The sequence below is a fragment of the Diceros bicornis genome, chromosome 9 (genome assembly GCF_020826845.1).
Source record: "Diceros bicornis minor isolate mBicDic1 chromosome 9, mDicBic1.mat.cur, whole genome shotgun sequence".
Lineage (NCBI taxonomy): Eukaryota > Metazoa > Chordata > Mammalia > Perissodactyla > Rhinocerotidae > Diceros > Diceros bicornis.
The window spans coordinates 82,908,690-82,933,905 of NC_080748.1; the positions used below are offsets into that span (position 1 = coordinate 82,908,690).

The 25,216-nt window shown below is 35.9% G+C and overlaps 1 protein-coding gene across 1 annotated transcript in view; it reads left to right on the plus strand.

Moving 5' to 3' along the window:
* The first annotated feature begins 418 nt into the window (after window positions 1-418).
* The window catches only part of TNFSF13B (TNF superfamily member 13b), a 31,983-nt gene continuing 7,185 nt past the window's right edge, over window positions 419-25,216 (plus strand). Inside the window, exons 1-3 of the mRNA XM_058547711.1 lie at window positions 419-939; window positions 1,041-1,128; window positions 16,347-16,403. Of these exons, the coding sequence (XP_058403694.1) occupies window positions 589-939; window positions 1,041-1,128; window positions 16,347-16,403 (496 nt within the window). The 5' untranslated portion in view covers window positions 419-588. The remainder of the gene's footprint in view (window positions 940-1,040; window positions 1,129-16,346; window positions 16,404-25,216) is intronic.

The window sequence follows — 25,216 nt, forward strand, 5'->3', positions numbered from 1 at the left end:
CACTTCATTTTATTTCCTGCTTAAAGGCTGTTAATAAATCACTTTCCAGCTGAGTACAGTTCAATACTGAAGCACTTAGCTATCTGACCTCACATTCATTATTTTTATTACACCAGCAGGAACTTTCATGTTCTTTTCCCCTTTCCTACAAAGCCACGTGGCCCCAAGTAGACCCAGTTCTCTGAGAACGCCTCAGAGGGAGCTCCTTAAACACTGCACGGCTTAAAAGTGCCCTTAAGTGTGCTGACCCAAACCCGAGGTTCCGACAAATCAGTGGATTTAAGGGGCCCGTGTGTGTATGAGTGTTTTGAGATGTCATTAAAATTCTTACAAAAACTGAAAGTGAAATGAGGAAGACTGATTGAGCAATCGAATAGAAGGGCGAATGCCAGGAAGACCTAGCGTACAGTAGGGCAGAGATGCAGCGGGGCAGAGAGAAGAAAATTCAGGAGAACTCTCCTGAGGGCGAGAGCCACGCTGGGCGATGTAGTCAATGTAGGACATCAACAAACACAGATAACAGGAAATGATCCATTCCCTGTGGTCACTTATTCTAAAGGCCCGAACCTCCAAAGTTCAAGGAGTGAGATGGATGACTCCACACGAGGGGAGCAGTCACGCCTTTCTTCTTGCCTTAAGAGAAGAGAAGAAATGAAACTGAAGGACAGTGTCTCCATCCTCCCCCAGAAGGAAAGCCCCTCTGTCCGACTCTCCAAAGATGGAAAGCTGCTGGCCGTGACCCTGCTGCTGGCCCTGCTGTCCTGCTGCCTCACGGTGGTGTCTTTCTGCCGGGTGGTCGCCCTGCAAGCGGAGCTGGGGAGCCTCCGGGAGGAACTGCAGGCGTCCCACGCTGAGCGGCCGCCAGGCCCTCCCCGGGCGGGAGCAGCAGCCCCCCGGGCAGCTGTGCGGCAGGCTGCAGCTGCCACCTCCGCACTGAAAGTGAGTTTGCAGCAGCTGCAGCCCAGGCACGAGTCTCCCCGCACTGCTGCCTCCCCCACCGCAGAGGTCTGTGCCATAACTTGGGGTTTTTCTCTTCTTAGGGCATCTTTGCACCACCAGCTCTAGGAGAAAGCAACTCCAATCAAAGCAGCAGGAATAAGCGTGCCGTTTCGGACTCAGAAGAAACAGGTAGGTTTGGGGAACAGAAGCGTTTAGGAGTCGGGGATCTCAGCGTTCACAGGTGTGGAGGACCGCATCCGGTTTGGGGGCGCGCGAGCTGAGCATAACATAGAGAGTGCAATTTGCCGTCTGAACCACATGTGGCTTTGTGGCAAAGCCAGAGCACTTGCAGATTTAATAGGCTGCACAGCAGTTTTGTCCTCCAATGAGCAGATTTTGGGGGTGGAAATATTTGCCTGTGCCATACATTAAGCATAAAGGAGCAAAAAATGGGGCACATATTTTTCCTCCAATAGGTAGTTCACCCGTATGTCAGAAGCATTGTCCATCACTCCGATAAAAAGCATGACATGTTAGCACAGAATTAGATTCTGTCTACCTGGGTCGTAGACACCGGCTCAAGACAAGCATGGCCTGCCTGGTGTGCTGTGAAACCAAGGTCGTAGTGGGAGCAGGTGTGTGTTTGTGCTTTATTTTGCTTCTTGCTTTAAATACAGTGTATTTTATACACACACACTCTAATTTAAAAAATTTTCTTTTACATATGCTTTTCCAGGAGATCCATACATTTATAATCTTCTTGTAGTACTTCTTGAGTGATTTCCACCTTTCTTCATGTTCCACTTATTCCACAGAATCTTACAGATTCCTGAAACCTCGGATTTGGTGAGGCCTCCCAAAATGCTTGGTTCTAATTCCTTTGTTTCAAAGACGAACAAGAGCATTTGCATTGCATTTTCTAATATCACAATTTGACAAATCCTTGGTATCGTTTCCCTTTTATATTGAAAGAACGTTTCTGAGCACCTCGAATGTGCCAGGCAGGCTTGCGGTAGGACAGGTGTTGTCCCACCTGCCATTTCCTTCACCTTTACAGTGACCGGGAGGAAAGCAGAGCGCGTGTGATCATTACATACATCTGTACTGAAGAGAAGCACGTGAAGGACACAGACGAGGTGTGCTATTCGACACACACATTAGATACTCTGACTGTAAGCTTATTTTTCAGTAAATGCTTTCTTTATTCATGAAAAAAATTCTTCCTTATTTTATAAAACCATAATTTTTTGTATCTGGTTCTTCTATCTGTGTGCCAATTATCAGAAACAATTAGGTTTAAACGTTTTTAAACTAGGAAACACTCATATTTTTACTATACTTTAACACATCAATTATTTTCATATTTTGCATTTGATCGTCTACATTTTCTACATAATTGAAAAAATACAGCATATATACTATGGTATATTTTTGTGTTCACCTATTATACCATAAGCATTTTCCCTATTTCTAAGTAATTTCTCATGCATCTAAATTAGTTTATTTATTATCATACGATTATTTAACATGATCATTTCCATTTTTTTTTTTTTGGCTATAATGGAACATGCCAAAATTTTTGTGCAGATCTCTTGTTTCTGAGGAATGATATGTTCAATATAAATTCCATAGATGGAATGTCTGAGCTAAAGAGGATGAACATCTTCATCACTCTTGCTACCTGTTACCATATTGCTTCCCAAATGAGTTCTAAATGTGTGCAGTCAGAAAGAGAGTGTACAAGTTCTCCACATTCTTACAGCATTTTATCTTTGAAAATTTATTTTGGCTACTTTTGTAGTTGTAAAGCAGTATCTCAAATTTAATTTGTTGCTTGTTTACAAGTAAGAATTAACTTCTTTCCGCATATTTTGATACTTCTAATTTTATCTTCTGCTAATTTTTATTATATCTTCCCTCATTTGCCTGTCCTAATTTTTTATAATTTTGACTAAATTCTATATTACACATATTAACGTTTATCAGAATTTTGATGTAAATCTTTTCACAATATTTTGCTGCTTTTTTAAACTTGTACAGAGATTTTGCATCTGTGTATTTTAATGTGACAAACTTTTCCTTTTGACTTTCTCTAATACATCAAAGCTAAAAATATATTTGTTTGTAATCTCTTAAATAGTCGATTCTATTTTCCGCTACTTTGACTTTTTTATAATTTAGTGTTTTAGTTTGGTATTTAACTCATCAATCCTGCTGGCATTTATTTTGGAAGCTCATATCACACCAGCTTTAACTTCCCCTTTCTTCTTCTATTTTTTCCTTCCAAACTGCTGCTAAATATCTCTACCAAATTTACTAGATGATTCTTTTTAACTTGTTTGTGTTGGAAATTTTACTGTATTAAAAGTTCCTCATATATAGTTGAATCTATTTTGAAACTTTTTTTCATTGATTTATTATTCTGTTTATCTGTATTAAATAAAATATTTTAAGTAATTTTGTAATATAATGAGCTTCAATGTTCAGTAGGATCAGGATGCCTCAATCTTCTTCAACTTTCTCTGCTAGTAGTCCCCTGCCTCTAAATATTAGTTTTAAAAATAAACCTTAACTTTACCATTCCAAAGAGGATATAGGCTCATTACAGCATATTTAGGAAGTAAAGAACTGAGTAAGAAATCAATAATTTCCTAAGCCCACTTCCCTAAAGTATCCTCTATTAATATTTTTAAATTTCTTCCCATGTGGATATTTTTACATATTTGTGTTTTTATGGCGTCCAAAAATTGTATACTGATGAAACATATCCCCAACTTATTTGCTATTTTTAGAAAATTTGGAGAATAACAGAAAATTCTAAACAAGAAGTCAAAATTTGCCGAGTTTCCAAAGCCCAGATGTAATCACTACTGTCATTATCATGGTTTGCCTCAGATTTTTATCAACCTGTATTATAGTATACAGTCATGAGCCGCATAACTACATTTCGGTCAATGACAGACCACATACACTATGGTGGTCCCATAAGATTAGTACTGTATAGCCAAGGTATGTAGTAAGCTATACTCTCTAGGTTTGTGTAAATACATTCTATGATGTTCACACAGCGACGAAATCGCCTAACGACACATTTCTCAGAACGTATCCCCATCATTAAGCGACACATGACTGTATATATAGTATACATGTATAGTATATATATACAGTATATATGATATATAGTATATATGTATGTATAATGTATATATATAGTACATAGTACATATATATCTCTGTATATCTCTATATCTCTCTCTATGTATGCTCATAACATTCGTAGATCCGAGATGGAAGGTTTGAAGACGAGAATCTTAGAGACAGGTAATATCTGCTATTCTTTGTCAATGAAATTGGCTTGAATGTTGTTTCAGACACTATCCTTTTGTGCAGGGAAAATTTATTTTGTTTATCACTCCTCCAGAATTAATGTATATATACCCAGAAGATTGTCTGAAACTCAATGATTTTTTTTTTTCTGTATGGTAGGGTCATTTTTTTGGAATTGAGAAAATTTGATGCAGTTTGAATCTATGCAGCTTTATTTGGTTTTTGTTTCCATTCTAGTTGTTCTCATTTATTTTAGGTAATACTCAAAAACCTTAGGTTGTCCCTTGTACTTTCAAAGTGTTCATTTATGTTCTTATTTATTAATTTTCTATGTACATTTTAGAGCCACTGACATTTTTGTTGGAATTTTATACAAACTGTAACTCTGAAGAAGAAAAGGAATTTTCACACTATTCAATTTATATATTCAAGGATGTTTAATATCTCTCTATTAAATATCAAATTTTAAATTTCCCAGTAAGACTTAGTTTTTCTTATATAGGTTTCACTATTCTTTCATAATTAATTTAAAAACTTTTGTTGCTATTTTGTAATCTAGGCCTTTTCAAATAGCTTGTTAAACTGTTAAAAATGTACAGAGTTTTCAATAAATGATATAGCATTTGATCTCATGCTTACTTTTGAGCCACGTCAACACATTTAGTGGATTTATGCTTAACAGATGTATTATTTTAGATTTTTTTTTAGAATACTCTGCCTTCTACGTATGTTCTTCAACGTCAATGTGCCATCATTTTATAACTATGTCAAAAAAGTTCATAGCTAAATAACACACCAGAATGTTACCCAACTTATTTTTCTATAATTCCAACCCAAATTTCACCAGGCCCTTCAATTTTATTGTGTGTATATTCAATTTGTAGTTAAATTTCAGTGTGTTGGGCTGGACATCCCGATCTCCCCAGCACAGTATTTGGTATTTATTATATACCACCTAGGAAGGTTGTTGTCTTTTCATTTGTGTATGTTCTGTCTGGACAACCAAATGGTAGAGCCTTCTGTGGTCTGCGTCCTATTTCTTCTTGCACATGTTCCTCATGACACTTGCATACAGTAGCTATTCTATGAATATTTGTTGATCGATTTTGGGCTCAGTGTGAAGTAAAATAGAATGATCTGGCATCATTTTGGGAGAGATTTTCCCATATTTCTTCATTTGTCAGGTTTTGATCAGAGGCCATCTTATGAAATTTTTTAATTTGACATTTAAAACAACTAATTAACAAAACAATGAGTCTGACCAAAACCACAGTCTGGGGGGAGTTTGGGAACCCCTTGCCTCAGACCCTCTTGGTATACCTGGTAGGGGCACAATTTGGGCTCACTGAAAAGTCGTAGAGAAACTCCCATGCTCAGCAACCTCTTTAACTATACTTTCATAGATTTCTGGTTTTATTTAATGTTTTTTAAATTTTAATTGAAGTATTATTTACATACAGAAAAGGGCACATGTCTTAAGGATTCAGCTTGATGAATATTCACAAACTGAACAGCAGTAGATGAAGGCACAGACATCACCATCCACTCACACGCCCACCTGGTATTCCCTCCAGCCCTCCCAAGGGTAAACGCTGCTCTTACCTAATTTTAAAATTTGGTACTTTGGCTCCAGTTTTGTTTTTCTTAATTATGTTGTGTTTCAAATGAAAGTCTTATTAAGTTTCATGTGTTTCATAAGATAATTTCTGATAATAGTATAACAAACAGAAATGTGGGGAAATCCAGGATCAAAGAATGGCCAAATTGTTTCATATTAGCCAAAAATTCACTTTTAAGCCCATAAGTGTATTTGGAGATATTCCCAATCAAAAAAATAACTAAAGTGATATGGCTTTGAAAGTGTTATGTACTAGAATGTCTTTACAAATGGAATCATGATGACTCATGTTTTGAACCCTCAACTAACTATAATTCTATTCATTTTAAGAACCTAAAGATAAGCATCTTTAGAGTCCACCAAGAAAATGAAGTCTTTCAAATCAGTTCCTGCTGAATTAAGACAGTTTATTAATGAAATCTGGTGACCTTTGTCTTTTCTCTCTTGTTATTCAGTGGGGAATTTAGAGGTTATTAGAAATCCATGTGTTTTAGATTATAGAAAGACTAAAATAATTTTTTATTGATAATATTTATTATACTTGTCTCAATTGTAATAGTAAAATAGTGGTGAAAACATGAATAATTCAAAGAAATATAAAAATAAGACCAGAAAAAATTACCCATATTTTATCTACTAAGTATTTATTATAAGATTTTCACCAATATACTTAGTTATTTTCTCCATTATTTTTTTTAAAGATTTTATTTATTTATTTATTTATTTATTTATTTTCCCCCCAAAGCCCCAGTAGATAGTTGTATGTCATAGCTGCACATCCTTCTAGTTGCTGTATGTGGGACGCGGCCTCAGCATGGCTGGAGAAGCGGTGCGTCGGTGCGCGCCCGGGATCCGAACCCGGGCCGTCAGCAGCAGAGCACGTGCACTTAACCTCTAAGCCACAGGGCCGGCCCATATTTTCTGCATTATTAAATAAACTTTTTAGTTTGGAATTACTTGAAGCTTACAGAAAAGTTGCAAAGATAGTGCAGAGAGTTGCCATATACACCTCATCCAGTTCCCCCTATGTTACCATCTGACACTACCGTGGTAACTGTCACAACTAAGAAACCACCACTGAGACTTAACTAATCACTAAACTCCAGACTTTATTTGAATTTCACCAGATTTTCCACTGGTGTCCTTTTTATGTTCCAGGAACTATCCAGGACACCACATTGTATTTAATATTTTTTTATGTCAGAGTTTCAAATACAGTGTACATAAATTAACACCTAATATTGTAACTTAAGTATTTCTCTGGGGTAGACATTTTTAGTTGTTAAGAGTAAAAATATCAATACTATTTTTGAGTCTTCTTTCTTGAAATGCATAGTCATTCTCCTTTACAAGGAAAGATGGGATGTCTGAGGGTCTGAAACCTTCAGTCTTTGTCTCATTGACATTTCTGGCTCAGCTGTAACATATAAAGCTGTAAAATGAGTGTTGAAAGCATACAATGTAGAAGTCAACCATCCAAGTTATAGCAAAGTTAGGTTAACTGGAGCCTCTTACCCAGTCAGGGCGTGTACCTTCCTAGAAGAGAAACAGCTGGATGTTGTCATGGTGATCTTTGACCAGAATCTTCCCTGACTGTTATTTTTCTTTTCCCCTGCTTCCATAGCGAGAGACTCTTTAATCAGTGTTGCAAGAGCTGGCTTCTGTCCAATTTCAAAAAAGTATTTAAAATGAAAATAGTGACCTGACAACCAAATCTTTAAACCCTGTTCTTGTCAAATTTAAAGTTTTGGGAAATAGAAGAGCTAGGAAACGAGTCAATCACTGCAGCCAAAAGTGATACTGTGTCTCTTCCACTGATTCCACAAACCTGCCATGTTCCAAGCACTGTTCTAGGTGTTGGGTCTTGATCAAAAAACAAAGCAGATAAAAATTTCCTGCCCATGAGAGGTTACATTACGGTGAGGTGGAAAGACACAGAAAATAATAAACATGATTAATGAGTAAATTATTATACTAGAAAATGGTAAATATATTGAAAATGTAAAAAGCTCAGGGCAGAGTTAAGAGAATGAGCAGTGTGAAAGGTGAGGGAGGGGGAAGAGGGTGTGTTTCTGTTTTAAATAGGGAGGCCAGAGTAAGTCTTTCTACCTTCTCCTTGAAAGCTCAATAATTCTTTATTCTTTCAACTTAAAAAAATATTGCAGATATGGGTAGGTATTTTAAAAGTAAATTCAGAATGTTGAGGGATGTGTTCTCATTAATAGTTCTGTAGGAATGGATACTATTAGTTTTAATGTGTAATTATGCTTTTTGTAGGTCAATTGCTACTTAAAAGAGCTGCACTGGGCAGCTGCACTTTAGTTGTGGTAAGATTTTCTCTTAAAGGGTATTACCAATTCCGAAGAGTTAGAGACGAAACAGATTTTTAGCAAAATAGAGGAAACACCCAATGTGCAAAGCTCTGACGTAGTCACTCCAAAATATACAGAAAAAGAGAGAGAGAAACAAAGTTATTGGGTATGTTCCATGTGCAAGCTCTCGGTTAGGCCCTGTGGGTCTCTGATATCATTTACCCTCTCAATAACCCTATTAGGTTGGCATATTGTCTTCACTTTAGATGAAAGAATTGAAGCCCAGACATAGTCAATTCCTCAGCTCAGTAAGCGAAATATTTAGTTGGAGAAATTAAACAAAATTAAAGTAAATTTTAAGATAATAAAGTAACAATAAGAAAAGTAGCATGCTCTTTAGCCTTTACAAAGCACATGTAAATTATGACTTCAACAAATTCTCACAGCGACACTATGAAATAGATGTTGTTATTTTCATTATATAGATTAGAAAAAATATTTCAAAATTAAGTGTCAATCTCATGATTAAACAGCTAATTGGTTTGAGAACTGTTTTAATTCATTATCTAATCACTATAAATTCTGTTTTTTTGATTATGCAAACTGTATGTGCTTAATGTTCAAGTAAGACACCAGATTTGAGAAAAAATATTGGGTCTTAGAGAGGCCTAGACTGTTATTAATATTATTACCAATGAGAAGGACATCTAGTTATGGAATCACAGAATGTTAGCAGTGGAGATCACACACTGAAAGATTGTCTAGACCCTGGTGGAGAAGAGCTGAGCTGGGTTTTGAAGGTTGAATGGAATTGAGTAAGAGGAGAGTGGATCCCAGGGTGTGGGAAATAGGAGAAATATGAGAAGAGGCCTCCTTCTGGTGGGAGGAAGAGGCACAACACATGCCAGCACCTTACGTTATCCCTTTACACTTCTGGATTTTTGGATTTTTGCCAGTGTTGATTGGTTGATTGTTTTTACAAGGTCAGGCTTTCCTCTCCTCTCCTTTCTCCTCCTGTGGCTGGACTGTTTGAGACAGACAGAGGAAAGTGACAATAACTCTTCTGTCTGCCGCTCTAGAGCTTCTTCTGGGAAATGAAGAGCAAGAAATTTTAGAGAAACAATACACAACCATTTACTTTAAAAAATATTATAGCGTGCTACAGTTCTATGGATGAAGATTCAACAACTTATTATTGAGGATTATTTGTTATGGAAAATGTTTTCCATATAACCATGGACCCAAAGATTTATTGTTAGAGGGTCCAGATATCGTGGAAATAGATTTTTTTAATGGAACCTGTTTTCCATAAGCATTAATTTAATTTGATTTAACATGTATTATAAAATTGGATGTAAGGATGGGATTTTTAAGAATTATTTAGAAAAGTTGGATGTTGTTATGATGTCTATTTTCTTTTCTAAATTGTTCCACAGATTTTTTTTTTTTTTAGTCTGCTGTAAACCAGACACTGTGCAAATTCGTGAATGATGGTCCTTAATATCAAGTGACTCACAGTCTAGGGAGAGAGACAGTTATAAAAACAATTAATATGTAAAGTGAAATGTATTTCAATGTATGTACAAAGTGTAGTGGTATCAAATATTTAGCTAGAAGGATCAGGGAAAGAGTTTATATTTGATTTGAGCCCTGAAGGATGAATGGGGTTTCCCCAGATGGAAAGGTGAGGAATGTTTAGCCAGAGAGAATGGCAGATACACAGCCGTGGAAGTGTGAAGACGACCTCCTGGTCTGAGAAAGTGTGTTTAAGTACACCTGGGGGTGGGAGAGTAGAGTTCATGAGGCTGTGAAGGTAGACGTGGGTTTTGTGTGCAAGGGAAACTCATTGAAGGAGTTAAAGGACAAGATAAAATTTGGGTTTAGGAAGATAATTCTGGAGGAAATGCAAGTGATGGACTAGGAATTGTAGAAAGGAGAAGAGGCACAACTTGGTAAGCTAATGTAATTGTCAAGAACGTGAGGGTAAAGATCTGAACTTGGGCTACCATGTTCCTCATCTTACCATTTTTTATCATTCTCTCTCTCCCCTTCAGCCACACTTGCTGTGCCCCTCCAACATCAGCCTTTATGTATACTCATGACTATTAATTTTGTCTGGAATATTTCTATCCCCTTCTTCCTCTGACTTTAGTTCAAGTGTCACTGCTCAGAGAAGCTTTCCTGATTGGATAAAATGTCTGGGCACTGTCTCTCTCTCACAGTTGCAATTTTAATTCTGTTTTTGTGATATTAATTCATATCTCTCCCTCACTAGATTGTAAGCTTCATGGGGGTAGGAATGATGTCTCCTTTTTTTTGCTTTCCCTAGCACAATATATGACAGAAATTCAGTGCTCAATAAAATTGTTGAATGAGTTGAATGAGAGATGGAATCTAAATTGAACAAAAGTTAAAAATTTAAACCATTCGACCTTGATTATTAGTTGGATTTCAAGATTGAGGATGAAGGGATCAGGCAACTTTATAAAGTTTCCAGCTTGGGGAACTGAGATGATGGTTATACATCCACTAAGAGAGAAAATAGAGGAGTAAGAGGTGAATGTGTGTAAGGAAGATCAAGACATAGATTGCGGGCATGTGGAGTTTGAGTATCACCACGGCATCCAGATAGAAATGTGCAAGGGGAGATTGAAGATGTAGCAACCAGTTGTGCAATTCATTGGTAGCTTTCACCAGACTCTCAGGCGTATTTCTATTTTTGGTTTTACCTTCCTTGACTTCAGGCATGTTTGTATGTTGTGTCATGAAGCTAGTGTTTTTCACTGGTAAGTTAACTGATATCCAGTGCCTTCTGAGTATACATCATTAATAAAGCGAATTATTCTAAAATAATGTAAAGAAGTCATAGCAAAAGAAAAAACATATCCTGTGGAAATGACGACTCAACTATAAAATTAGCAATTTTAAATTAACATATTTGCTCAATTGTAAAATGAAACAACAGTAGATGAAGATGGTGTTTTTTGTTGTTGGGTTTCTTTTACTCTTAGTGTTTGTGAGGCTATGTAAACAGCTACCATTTTACATCTCCAACATTGCTTTGGGCATAGAACATAATTGTCTTATGAGTGGTACATGACAGTATCCAATTAATGCTTAAGGCTCTTTCTCTACACATCCACACACACACACGTAGAAAATCTTCAATTCAAATGTTTTGCTTAGTTATTTCTTATTTTATTTTATCAACACCTTTTCAAGCCCTCCCAAAGACCAGGACCCCTTTCTTACTTCCCCAAGACCATTTTAGTGCTACCATCTTTTTGAATTCCCTAGAATTGAAAACTGGTCTTTATTATTAGTTTTTAATTCTCCTTCAAACACATATAGTCGTTAGTCACAAACTGTAAAGTTTTTCTTCACTATTTATCTTGGATGCTCCATTTATATAATTGCATTTGAGACCAAATCATCCTTGTATTATATTGATTACCAGTCAATAGCTGAACCTTTGGTTTCATTCTCCCTTCATGGCATCTCATTCTACAAATAGACACATATATGATTTTTGTCAAGCACAATGTGTCAGGCAGGCCCCTCTCAAGATTAAGAATTCCTAATTTTTTCCTATTTTGTAGTTGGTCAAATATATACTTCTCAATCTAGCTCTCTAGAAATTCTTTTAAAACTCTCATTGGTTTTATAAATAACCATTCAAGGCAAACTGCTTATTGCTGATCAAATAAAACTTTATAATCCAGTTTTCAACCCCTGAATTCTTGTATTTCCATTTCAGTAGAAATGTTTATCCCAAAACCAGGCTTGCTTCAATCTCTTCATAAATCTATGTCCAGCATTAGGTCAATATTTAGATCTTTAAGAGATTTCTCCTAATTAAACTTTTCCAGCCAGTGATTTTTTATTCAAAACTAGTTCAAGAGAAATCAAACTACATTTGTCATGACTTCCATAAACCGAACGATAAGGTATATGAAATGAAGGAGAGGCACCACCTTCAAAGAGTCCTCATTCTTTAAGAACGTATAGTGCAACAAGTACAACGACAGATGAAAGAAGAGATAAAGGGAAATGCAGGACGGACATCTCATCCAGACTGAAGAGCTTGGAAGAAGCTTCTTGAATAGATGAGCGAGAAAAACTGGGATGCATTAGTAAGTAAAGGTCATATGGATAGGGCAAATGTGATGGAAAAAGAGTTATGTGTGATGTTTTTGGTAATATCCATGCATAATCTGCACTAATTGCATTATTTGTGGTAGTTTATGTTAGATTTAGCTTTTTTTGAAACAATTTATAATAAACCAGATTCCAATTTGAAAGGGTTTGGTCCCAACACAGAAAATAACACAACAGATATGAGCAATCCCATAAACTTTCAAATCCGTTCTCCTGATTAAATGGCATTTGACTATTACACTTAAAAAGGTGGCTTTCAAACTCAAAGTGTTTTCCATATGGAAAATATTTAAATTCCATTCTAATTGTGAAGTTGGTTGTATTTTATTATATCAAATATTGAGCAATAGCAAATTATTTTTGTTCTAAGAGTTTTTATTTTAGGCATTGTCTTTTGTAAACTATTTCTGTCATCAATATAATATTTTGTTTTTAGAAATATTTTCCACAAAGTTTAATATTTTGAGTCAATTTTCTTATGCTGTAAAACATACTTAACAAGATTAGTTATCTGTGTTTCACACATCATTTTAATATATAGTATATAGATTTAGAAATAGACGTCCCTCCATCAGATGCAGAAAGTTTTAATGTATGCTATTGCCTTGCTTAGTTAAAAAAATAAACCATTCTTGGGCCAGCCCCAGTGGCCTAATGGTTAAGTTCAGCACGCTGTGCTTTGGCAACTCAGGTTCGGTTCCTGGGCGTGGACCTACACCACTTGCTTGTCAGTGGACGTGCTGTGATGGTGGCTTCCATACAAAAAAAGAGGAAGATTGGCAGAGCATGTTAGCTCGGGGCGAAACTGTCTCAGCAAAAAAAAAAGGGATAAATTATTCTCAAACTCTTATGTAATTCCCTTCAATTGTCCTAGAGGGAAAGATGTGTGAAAGACTTTTGAAAACCAAACACAATCAATTAATATTACAATTGTTATCAATATTGTGTTTCTTACATTAGGCTATGCATTCTCAAAACTCCTGTGGTTGAAAAATCTGTGCTATTGGGAGATATCAAAAAAACCATATTTCTCTTTTTTGGCTCACTTTTTGTGAGCAATAATCTATAGTTCAAGATCGGATCTATGTTGAATTGGAAAGAGATCCCTAAAATACTGAACTGGAGATAAGTTGATAATAGATGTCAAATTTCCTGAAAAGGAATAGTTGAAATGAGGTAAAAGAGGTAGATAACACCGATAATGTTGACGAGGCCTATGCAGCATCTGATGAGGCCAGGATGGAACCTCCTGTTCTTATTTCCAACAAAACTCCTTGAAAAGCCCAGTGACTTTCTCTGGAATAAGGAAAATTCCTGAACAGCACTAACTTCAGTGCTGTTTTTCAAACACTGTGAATGAACTGTCATTTTAATATCCTATTTTCTTTTCTGGAGAGTATTTCTTGAAATAAATTTTTCTCTCCCTAGTGTATTTTCTTCTAAAAGTTAGATTCCTGCTACTACATGATGGAATAGACTATGGTTTTTCAACGTGTAGCTTGCGGCCAAGTTTTAGTTGGGCTGCAGAGGTTAAAATTCACGTACCTTCGGGCCAGCCCCGTGGCTTAGCGGTTAAGTGTGCGCCCTCCGCTACTGGTGGTCAGGGTTCGGATCCCGGGCGCCCCTGATGCACCGCTTCTCCGACCATGCTGAGGCCGCGTCCCACATACAGCAACTAGAAGGATGTGCAACTATGACATACAACTATCTACCGGGGCTTTGGGGAAGAAAAAAAGGAGGAGGATTGGCAATAGATGTTAGCTCAGAGCCGGTCTTCCTCAGCAAAAAGAGGAGGATTAGCACGGATGTTAGCTCAGGGCTGATCTCCCTCACCAAAAAAAAAAAAAAAAAATTTAGGTACCTTCATATCAGCTTGGTAGTGTCTAGTGTCGAGGTATCACTCAGGTAAACCTCTTTCTGTCTAGAATATGTAAGTCTTCTGGGTTTGAATGAGTTTGGGGTAGACAGCCAGGGAAAGGATTAATTTCAGTAGGAAGTTATGTATTCTGGGATTTCTTTGGTCTCTTTATCAGCTTCATTTGGTCTTCATGCTCCCATAGTGTCCTTTTATTATTTAATACTGTTAAGAACAAAAATGTTAGCACTACTATTAATAATAATATCCTAGATTGATTTTGCACTTATGTACCAGGTATAGTACTAAATGTTTCATAAGCATTATCTCATTTAATCTTTACGATATACGTGTACACATATGACAAAGGAGAGATGGGAAATTTGGAAATTTGACTTTGACTTTTATCAGCATCCTCTTCTTTTTCCGTGTGGAGGAGAGGTTAAAGCTTTACACGCTCTGATTGACCCTCGCATTCCCCGCAGAACTTGTCATGGTGCCTTGTGAGGAGTAATTCTTTAGGAAGTTTTTTCGGAAAAATGAGAACACGTTTAAAATAGGTTTAAAATGGCTACTCTAGATATTTTGCCCTTCAGACTTTGGCTGCTTTGTTACTCTTTTCTTTCAAGCTGCCCTTATTCACAGCTATTCTGCTGTTACAGTGCTTTCACATATTTTCCGTGACACGGGGTCTGCCACAGTAACTGCACTAATGAGTCACATGTTCCCTGTGGCACAGACATGGCTGCTGTTGTGTACAGATGAATAAAAGAATCACAAAGTAGACCAAAATGTTCTACTCCTATCGAAATGATCAGATTATCATGAAAATGTGTTAGAAAAGTCTCCTGGTTATAAAGGTTATAAAGGAGTTGCAGTTTTTAACATTTTATTTCCACATTTAAATACCAAGGGAAATTTTTAACAGATTTGCTCATGTGGTTGCTACCTTTAACAGTGTGCTTTTCAGGCCTTTTCATTTGCATGGCTTCAGAATATCATGTAATTATTACATCTGTTATTCCATGTTTTAAATATTAGAAATTTTTCAATTAATCAGCTGAAGCAGGAATTATCCACTGTGTCAAGCTCTTAAAATGTATACATTGAAAAGCATGTTTTTAAAGTATTACTTCAACTTGAATAAAATACTTGCTAGATAATAAAAAATCTGAACTAATGTTTCCTTAACTTAAAATAGGCACACTTAGGTTTACGTTTCCTATTTTGCATAGATATTTACTGCTTTGCATTCTTTTCCTGCAGATGGTGTACTTATTTTGCTTATTACTTGAAAGCGTGTCTCTGTATTTAACAGAATATTTATTCCCTTGAATATTCTCTGGAATATGCTGCAAGTAATATGTGATGTGAATGGATGCTTCCCAGAAGCTTTACTGACTATGCAGTCTCAGGGAAATCTTCCACTTTATTTTTAAAAGATATTCTATCTCTCTTTCTCTTTTTTGTCCAAAATATTTTACCAAATCCCTGATTTTGGCTCCAGAGTGAAATAGGCGTGGTTAAATTCTGGCTCTGTCACTTTCCACCTCTGGGGACTGAACAAATTGTTTATACTTTCCAAGACTTAGTTTCTAAAACGTAATTTTTAGGATTTTTGTGAAGTTGCCTGGATTTATGTCAGCTCAATAAAAGTTAGCAATTATTTTCAGTAATGTTAATAGAAGTGTTTTCAGTACTAGTGAGTCATTATTTAATGTTAGATTTTTTAAAACAGAAAATTGTTTTAGAATAATCTGATAGTTTAACTGGCTCATGTGTTTGATAGACCCAAAAAACAAATGACAATGACTAAACTTGCTTTCGATACAGGTGTAACATTTTAAAGCAAGTTAGGTTAAAACTGTAAAGATGATATACCGACATATTTCAACAGCATATAGAGTTTTTCTAAAACATGAATTTCAAGTACATGTTATATTTCCAGTGTAAGTTATATTATAATCTGTGGGGAAATTTCATAAAGTAATTTTAAGAACAATATGTAAGCTATGTAGAAAGTATAATTGATTCCATGTTACTGGAAAGATGGGTTTGTAGCCTTGTGTTCTCAGTCATCTTAGTTCCCTTGTTATTTCTACTCAAGTAACTAAAATGATATGTTTTTGCTTTTCAGTCACCCAAGACTGCTTGCAGCTTATTGCAGACAGTGACACGCCTACTATACGAAAAGGTAAAAATAGTCCCAGTAATTTTTCCACTTAGAATTCAGTCCAGTCCAATCACTTGTCAGTTTCAAATCAAAAGGCTGTATTCAAGCTTCATATCAAATCAACTCTCTGCCTCAAAACTTCTTATAATCAGATGTAAAATAATAAAATTGAATTTATTCAAAATGATTAGGCAATAAATATTTAGGCTAATGTAATAACCTAACAAACAGAATTGCCTTAGAGACACTAATACTTAGAAATTTTAAATATTTGACATAGATAAAACAAAATCAACACTAAACCAAATTCAATATTTTATTATTTAGAAATCATTTTCACTTCCAAAATGACTCAAGATCATCTTCACAAATATTAATTCTCCTATTATATTAGTTTGTAGAAATCACAATAGGACAAAGATAAAACTGAACATATCCTAAACATTTTATATTAATTTATTAATATTTATAACATCTTATATTAATTAATTTATTGATATTTATTAATATTATATTAAATAAATATAACATTTGTATGATAAATCCCCAGTATGAAATTATTGCTTTATATTTTACATATATTGGTTAAGAACATACAATGTTCTAGTACTGTGTGCGGACTGGGGCTTAGCAGGGGGATAAAATATGCATGGTTCCTCACTTTCATGGAATTTACCTTCTGATGAGGGGAAAACAGAAAAAAACCTCCCAACATGTAAAATGTAGAATGATAAAATTAAATGCTATGGAGAAAAATAAAGCAAGCGGGGGCAAGGGAATGTTTGGGTTTTGAACCACAAAAGGCAGTTCAGAAGTGTCAAGAGGTTAAGCTGGGGGCAGGGGTGGGGAAACAAGAAGGAGTCCAGATAATGAATTTGGATTGGTGTTTGTAATGATTTCTGGGATTGCTATCTCGCATCTGTATTTTTCTATGTGACTTTAATTATCCTAAATGTAACACAAATACTAAACTGTTTGAAATTCTATTGTTATTTATTGCTCTGCAATTTTCCAGTCGTATGTTTGCAACTTTTAATAGGCAGCAAACTGTTTCCTAAGAATTAAAATAAAGCCAGAAGAAGACCCTGAGGACCAAAGATAAAATTGAAAAAATTTAACTTGGAAAAGGTTTGTTTTACACATTTGGCCAAAAACGAAAATGCTCCAAATCACACAAAAAGATGCAGCTGCTACTCCACTGTGAATGTGAATTGCACAGAGTGTTATGATCTTTCTGGTGTGGTGGCTGCTCCTCATCGATCCAGGGATGCTTATCTGGGTGCTTCACTCTTTGGACCCATGGGTTGGCCTTGTGATGCCAGCAAGCCTTGAACAGTATGTAAATGCTAGTTTGCATGGACATTTTAGCAGTACTGCTTTACTGCATCCCATAAATTTTGGTATGTTGTGTTTCCATTTTCATTGGTCTCAAGATATTTTTTGATTTACCTTTTGACTTCTTTTTTTACCCATTGGTTGTTCAGAAGTGTGCTGTTTAATTTCCATGTATTTGTGAATTTTCCACTTATTCTCCTGTTATTGATTTCTAGTTTCATACCATTGTGATTGGAAAAGATCCTTGATATGATTTCAGTCTTAGATTTGTTAAGACTTATTTTGTGCCGTAACATTTCATCTATCCTGGAGAATTATCCTTGTGCACTTAAGAATGTATATTCTGCTACTATAGGATGGCATATTCTGTATATATCTGTTAAGTCCATTTGGTCTATAGTGTTCAAGTTTTCTGTTTCCTTATTGATTTTCTTTTGGATGATTTATCCATTGTTGAAAGTGAGGTATTGAATTCTCCTACTGTTATTGTATTGCTGTCTATTTTTCCCTTCAGATCTGTTAATATTCGCTTATATATTTAGGGGCTCCAATGTTGAGTGCATATGTATTTATATTTGCCGTATCCTCTCCATGAATTGATCCATTTATTATCATATAATTACCTTCTTTGTCCCTTGTGACAGTTTTTGACTTAAAGTCTATTTTGTCTGATATAAGAATAGCCACTTCTCTCTTTTGTTTACCACTTACATGGCATATTGTTTTCCAACCCTTTAATGTCAGCCTATGTGTGTCCTTAAAGCTAAAATGAGTCTCTTGTAGACAAGATATGGTTGGATTTTGTTTCTTTTTAATCCATTCAGCCACTCTATGCCTTTTGATTGTGGAATTTAATCCATTTACATTTAAAGTAATTATTGATAGTGAGGACTTATTATTTCCCTTTTGTTAATTATTTTCTGGCTGATTTGTGGTTCCTTTGTTTCTTCCTTCCTCTCTTGAATATCTTTCTTTGTGGCTTGATTATTTTTTGCAGTGATGTGCTTTGATTCCTTTCTTTTTAAATATTGTGTATCTACTACAGGTTTTCTATTTGGTTTGCCATGAGACTTACATAAAACAACTCAGTTATAATAGTCTATTTTAAGCTGATAACGACTTAACTTTGATCTCATACAAAAATGACATTTTTACTTCTCTCGCCATCACACTTTGTTATTGCTATGACAATTTACATCTTTTTATATTGCATATCTATTAATAAATTATTTTAGTTATAATTCTCTTATCTTTTAACTTTTATGCTAGAGTTGAAAGTGATTTACAACTCATTGGAGCTAGTCCTTTCAGATTGTTTACTGGAGATTTGTTTTCTTCCTTCATGTTCCCTATAAATTTGCCTTGTTGTCTGTGTGTTTGAAAAAGCAGCTACCCCTCCTAGTTCTCATAGACTGATTTTGACCGGGAGACAATTTCCCTGGCCAGCAGTGCTTGATATTAGCCACTCTAAGGCCAGGAGTGAGGCCCCCTTTGCTTCCTTCCTTCCCTCCTGGAGGAAAAGCATCAGTTCTCTGCTTTTCCACAATCATGCAAAAAAAAAAAAAAAATGTTGGCTATAAGGGGATGCTGTTTTCTTTTCTTTGTTTTTAACTGTATCATGGGACTAAGCTCCTATGGTTGTTCAGCACTCAAAATGAGGCGAGATAGAAACCAGCACCACAGAAAGCACTCTGAGAGGCCATGAGGCCAGACACACACTCCAATCTCACCATCCCTCCATGGGAGAATCATGGGCTGAGGCAATTTTCTTGAGGCTGAACTAAGCCTGATGTAAGGTACTGATGTAAGTAAATTGAAATCTCTCTTCTTACACATATAATGTGACTCCTCAGTTTGTTCTCCTGTAGAGTACTTCTGCTTCTTAGCTGGATTCTGACTTTCTCTTCAACTCCTTAATTATAATGTGTCTTGACATGAATCTCCTTGAGTTTATTCTTCTTGGAATTTTTTTAGCTTTTTGGATGTGTAGATTCATTCTTTTTTCAAAGTTGGGAAGAGTTTTGCCATTATTTCTTGAAATATTCTTTCTGTCCCTTTCTCTTCTCCTTCTGGGACTCTGATAATGCATGTGGTGTCCCACGGGTCCCTTCTGCTCTGTTCACTTCCTTTCCTTCTTTTTTCTTTCTGGTCCCCAGACTGGATAATTTCAATTGTCTTATCTTCAAGTTTTCTGGTTATGTCTTCTGCCTGCTCAACCTGCTGTGTAACTTCTCCAGTGAATTGTTTATTTCAGCTCTTACTTTTCAGCTCCACAAGTTCCATTTGGTTTCTTTTCTTTTCCTTTTTTCAAAAATAATTTCTATCTCTTTACTGATAGTGTCTATCTGTTCATATATAATTCGTCTGGTTTTCTTAAGTTCTTTGTGCATTGTTTCCTTTAACTCTTTAAGCATATTTAAAAGATATAAAGTCTTTGTCTAGTAATTCCAGTATCTGGGCTTCCTCAAGAATGGTTTCTGCCAATTTCTATTTTTTTTTCATGTGAATGGTCTATAGTTTTCTGTTTGTTTGTAGGCCTTGTGTTTTTCTCTGAAAATTGGACAATTTTAATATTACAATATGATAACTCTGGAAATAATATTTTCTCCCATCCCCAGCATTTGCTATTGTTGATTGGTGAGGGCTGCAGTTGTCTATTTGTTTATTAAATTTTCCAAAATATTTTTGCACTGTGTTGCTTGTTCTGTGTAGTCACTGAAGTCTTTTTTCTGTTATCTCTACAGTCAGCCTTATAGAGATTTTTTTTATCTCCAATCCTAATCCTGACAGATTTACTTAAATACCAGGAACCAAAAAAAACATAAAAATACTACCTTTTCCTAGCAGATTGGCTCTGAGCTGGAGTACTCCTTCATCATTTAGCCAGGATTCCAGCAACTCTGCCTTAGATTTCCCCTCCTGCTTGTGCAGAGACCAAAGATCAACTAGAGGTGTTAGTTTAGGGTTCTTCGGCTCTTTTCTGAGCATCTGACTCTGGACGTGTATGTTGCATTACAGATTCCTTGGTGTATTCCCCATTCCTTCAAATATCTTCCCCCTATGCTGCCTCCTTCTCAGGTTTTTTGTCATTCTGTTACCTGCTCCATCTGCTGTCCCTTGTTCCAGGTGGCTACAGGTATGTCTTTAAAGCTTTTGATTGACATCAGCCTGAGGAGCTGCTGCCATCTGAAGGGAACCTCCAAACAGATCAAAATGCATAGCCACAATGTTTTGAGAACAAAGTGAGTATTGCTTTCCCTGGCCCCAGAAAGGTGCCACCTGGAACTCAGGCCACCATCTCCATGGCTGCTGCCAACCTGAAGAATGGAGAATATAAGTGAATAAGCAAAAATACTATAATGCTTTCTTCCTGAAATTTAACAGCCTTTTTTTTCCCTTAAGCATTCCTTTGGTTTCAATAGGTTTTTTATTAGGTTTAATACATCCAAAAAGGTAGATTCTATAAGTTTTTGCCAGCTTAATTGTTGCTTTAGTGAAGGGACTTATTCTTTGAGCTTTCTACTTTGCCATTTTCCACTCTGACGTCTATAATTATATCAATGGACAATATCTATTGATTGTCTAGTCTGGTCTATGATAAAATTAGTATGATTCGTCTTTATTTTCTCTATCCTTCCTGTCCTCAACCATATATTTTTTGGATACTAATGTTATATTTGTTGATGTTTACCTATGTACTTTTAAAATGTTTGTATTACTTGATCTGTCAACTTTAATTTATATCCTTTGAGACCCAGCTGTTAACAAATGAGGCAATTGATGAAATTTACTATCCGTATTTTTCCTCCTGTACTTCTCTATATTTGTTAATTATATAATTTCTACATTTTCATGACATAAAACTGTTTTATTCTTCTGTGTCGAAGTGTTCCCTTCATGTGTTTTTGTCTTGGTTTTACAGATAAATATATTCAATACCCACTGCAAGTCTTTTTGCTGTGATTTCCTCGTTTATATCTTAGTTTGCTGAATTTCCTTCCCTACTAGTTTACTCAAAATGGGCACATGAGAACAGTGCTCACTAAATATTTGCATTGATAAAGCTGTTTCGTTGTAGTTTTTATACTTTAAGGATGGCTGGATATGAAATTGTTGGTTTACCCTTCCTTTATTTGAGTATCTTGTGGGAATTTCTCCACTGTCTTCTGGCTATATGCACTTTGGAGAAAACTAAGGTCAAAGAAATTTTTCTTCTCATAAGTAGTTTCACTTTCTTGTCTGATTACACAAAGAATTATTTATTAACCTTAAAAATTCAATACTTATTTTACTATATATCTCAGGGTTAACTATTGTGGTAGATAGAATAATATCCCCCCCAAGATGTCCACCCCCTTATTCCTGGAACTTGTGAGTAACCTTATGTGGCAAAAGGGACTTTGCAGATGTGATGAAGATAAGGAACTGGAGGAGATTATCCTGAATTATCTGGATGTGCCCAGTGTAATCGTGAAGTTTCTTGTAAGAGGGGGTTAGCAGGGACAGAGTCAGAGAAGGCAATGTGGTGATGGAAGCAGAGTTCAGAATGACGTGCTTGCTTCCTGGGAAGATGAAAGAGGCCATGAGCCGAGGAAAACAGGCAGACTGTAGAAGCTGGAAAGGTGAGGGATGGATTTTCTAGCTTCCAGAAAGAACAGACTTGCCAATATCTTGATTTTTGCCCACTGAGACTTCTGATGTTTAGAATTCAAAGATGATAAATGTGTGTTGTTTTAAGCCGCTAGGTTTGTGGTAATTTGTTGTGACAGCAGCAATAAGAAACTACTGAAACTATTCTGAATCAACTTTCCCTGGCACTTGGTGTGTCTTTCAGTCTGTAGTAGCTCTAAGCGGTTGTTCTGTTCTGCTTTGCTTTTTGTTGCTGTTTATTTTGTCTTCCAGGATTCTGATTATGTATATGCCGGTAATTTTTTACCTGTCTTCTATATTCTATAGTTCTACATTTTTTTCTCAAATTCTTAACTCTTTCTTTATTTCCATCTCATTTTGTTTTGTGCAAAACCTATTTTCCCTTCTGAAACTTCTACTTTTATTTTTGCTTAAATGAGTTTTGATTTTTTCCTCCTACTTTCCCAAGTTCTGTTAGCTGACATTGAAATTTCCTGGGCTGTCTGTATGTAGGAGGGTTCTGTGTGTATATGGGGTTCTTCTCCTGGGCTGTCCATCTGTAGGAGGTTCTGTGTGTATCTGGGGTTTTTGACCTTTAGCAAGGCGATTTTTGCTGGCTTCTTGTGAAGTTTGCCACTGCCAGGCCCCCTCAGCATTTTGTCGCTTCTTCTCTTCCGTTCTACACTCAGCCTCAGTGTGGCCTCCGTGGTTCTGGCAGCCCTGGCAGTTACTTTGAAGAACATGCATCTGTCTGTCTCTTTCATATGACTTACAGGAGGTAAAAAAGGAGAGGTGTAGTTTCCAGAGTCACGTTGCTGGTGGAAGTCTCTCGTTTATTTTTACTTTTCAATGTAATTATTTCATAGAGGCAATGATGAGATTTACCTTTAATCTCACAATAGCATTTGACACTGGGTGACTCTCTTCTTCTTGAAACACATGCTCCCCTTAGTTTGTTTCTCTAACCGTGTTCCTACCTGTTTGGCCACTCCTTTTTAAACTTCTTTGCAAATTATTCTTAAATGTATCTCCTCAATATTGATGTACTTCAGAGTCTCATTCTCTTCATTCTTTATGTCTCTGGTGTTCTTAAATACTCCTATCTTGTCATTTAATCTATGTGCTGATGGCTTAAATATAGCCAAAATCACTTCCCTGAGCTCCAAGCCTATATAGACCTCTGTCTATTTACTTCTCTACCTGAATATCTTGGTGGCATCTCAACCTGAACTCTAGAACTTTTCCCCAAGTCTCTTCTTCCTCCAGGTTCCCTGTTTTGGTAAGTGAGTGACTATGTCTTAAGTTGTTTGGTCTAGAATTCTGGGTGTCATTCTTGACTGTTCCCTCTAATTCTATATTCTAATCTCAAAACTCTATCAATTATTCCTCATAAATATAATTTGAATTAATCTATTGCTCTTCACTCCCATGTGACAATCCTAGTACAAACCACCATCATCCCTACCTTGGCTGGTTTCTTTGCCTCTGGTTTTTCACCTTTTCTTACCTGGTGGCCAGGTGGTGATATTTCTGAAACCCAGATGTAGTCATTTCCCTCCGCTGTTCACAGCTCTGCAGGGCTGTCCCATTGCCCTTCAGATCACTCAACCTGCATGGCCCTGCCTGGCTGGCTTCTGTTTCCTGTTGATTTTCCTAACCCTACCTCATCACAGAATCAAGCATCTGATTACTGTGGATTTCAATACCAAACCACATTTGTTTTGACAAAAAAAGTCACTGTTTCTTGAATAGGCTTACCTAATCTACCTTTAAAAAGGTGTTATCAATATCTTCTTCCTTAAAACTACTTAAAGCACCTTTAAGATAATAAAATAGAAAATCAAGAGAAGTGACCAAATGTGATAGCTATGATTGACAGCTGCTCTCTCTAGCATTTATTGTCAGTTATTGAGGGAGGTAACACTAGAAGTATAAATATTTGGAAGGAAATTTTCTATTCATATAATAGAATAAAATCATATATTAGTGAAATATATCTAATTTTTCTATAAAACTTTGTCATCCTAAAACATATCTACAACTCTTTCATATATGTCAGAAGAGGGAAGATCTACTCTTTTAAGAGCAGACATTTTCAGAAATACATGTAAATTATTTTCACATATTAATACTGGCAGCATTATTTTTATTTAATTTCACATAGTAATATACATGTTAATTTTGTTAAGTTTTCAAAAACATTTAAATACATCAAGTATTTAAAGCTGAATGGAGTTCGGCAGTTCAAACTTTATATATCAAGGTACCTCTGTCTTTTAGCTGTTGACTAATAAAATAAGCATTAATGCTCCTGGAGTTTACTTCCAAATTCTTAAATATCTACTGTAAGGAGGGATGCGTGCTAATTTAGAAACGCATTCCACAGAATAGGCATTTCATGCATATTTTCTTGTTAACGGTTATCTGGAGTCTAATGAGCATGCTAAAAATTACATAAGATGTAGAAACGTTATAATATTCATGCTTAACTTTATAATTACTTTAGCTTTTAATTTATTGTTTAGCCTGTTTACTTAAAGGATTTAAAATTCATTCAGCAGGACATATTTATTGAGTGCATACTACGTGCTAGGCTCTTTTCTTAGCATGTGGGTTTCCACTATGACTAGAGCACACTCATAGCCTTGGACCTATGGAGTGTAAGTGTGTACGTGTATATAGGTGTGTGTGTGCAGTGGGGGAGAAATACAAACAGTACATGAAAACAAGTAAACATGTACTCTCTCTTTAATAAAAATATTTCCAGAAAGATATGATAAAATACCAAAAGAAAATATCAAGAGAAAATAAGAATATAAACCTAATGACTACTTGTTTTTCTTTCTATTATGACAATACAGCAGTGCAAT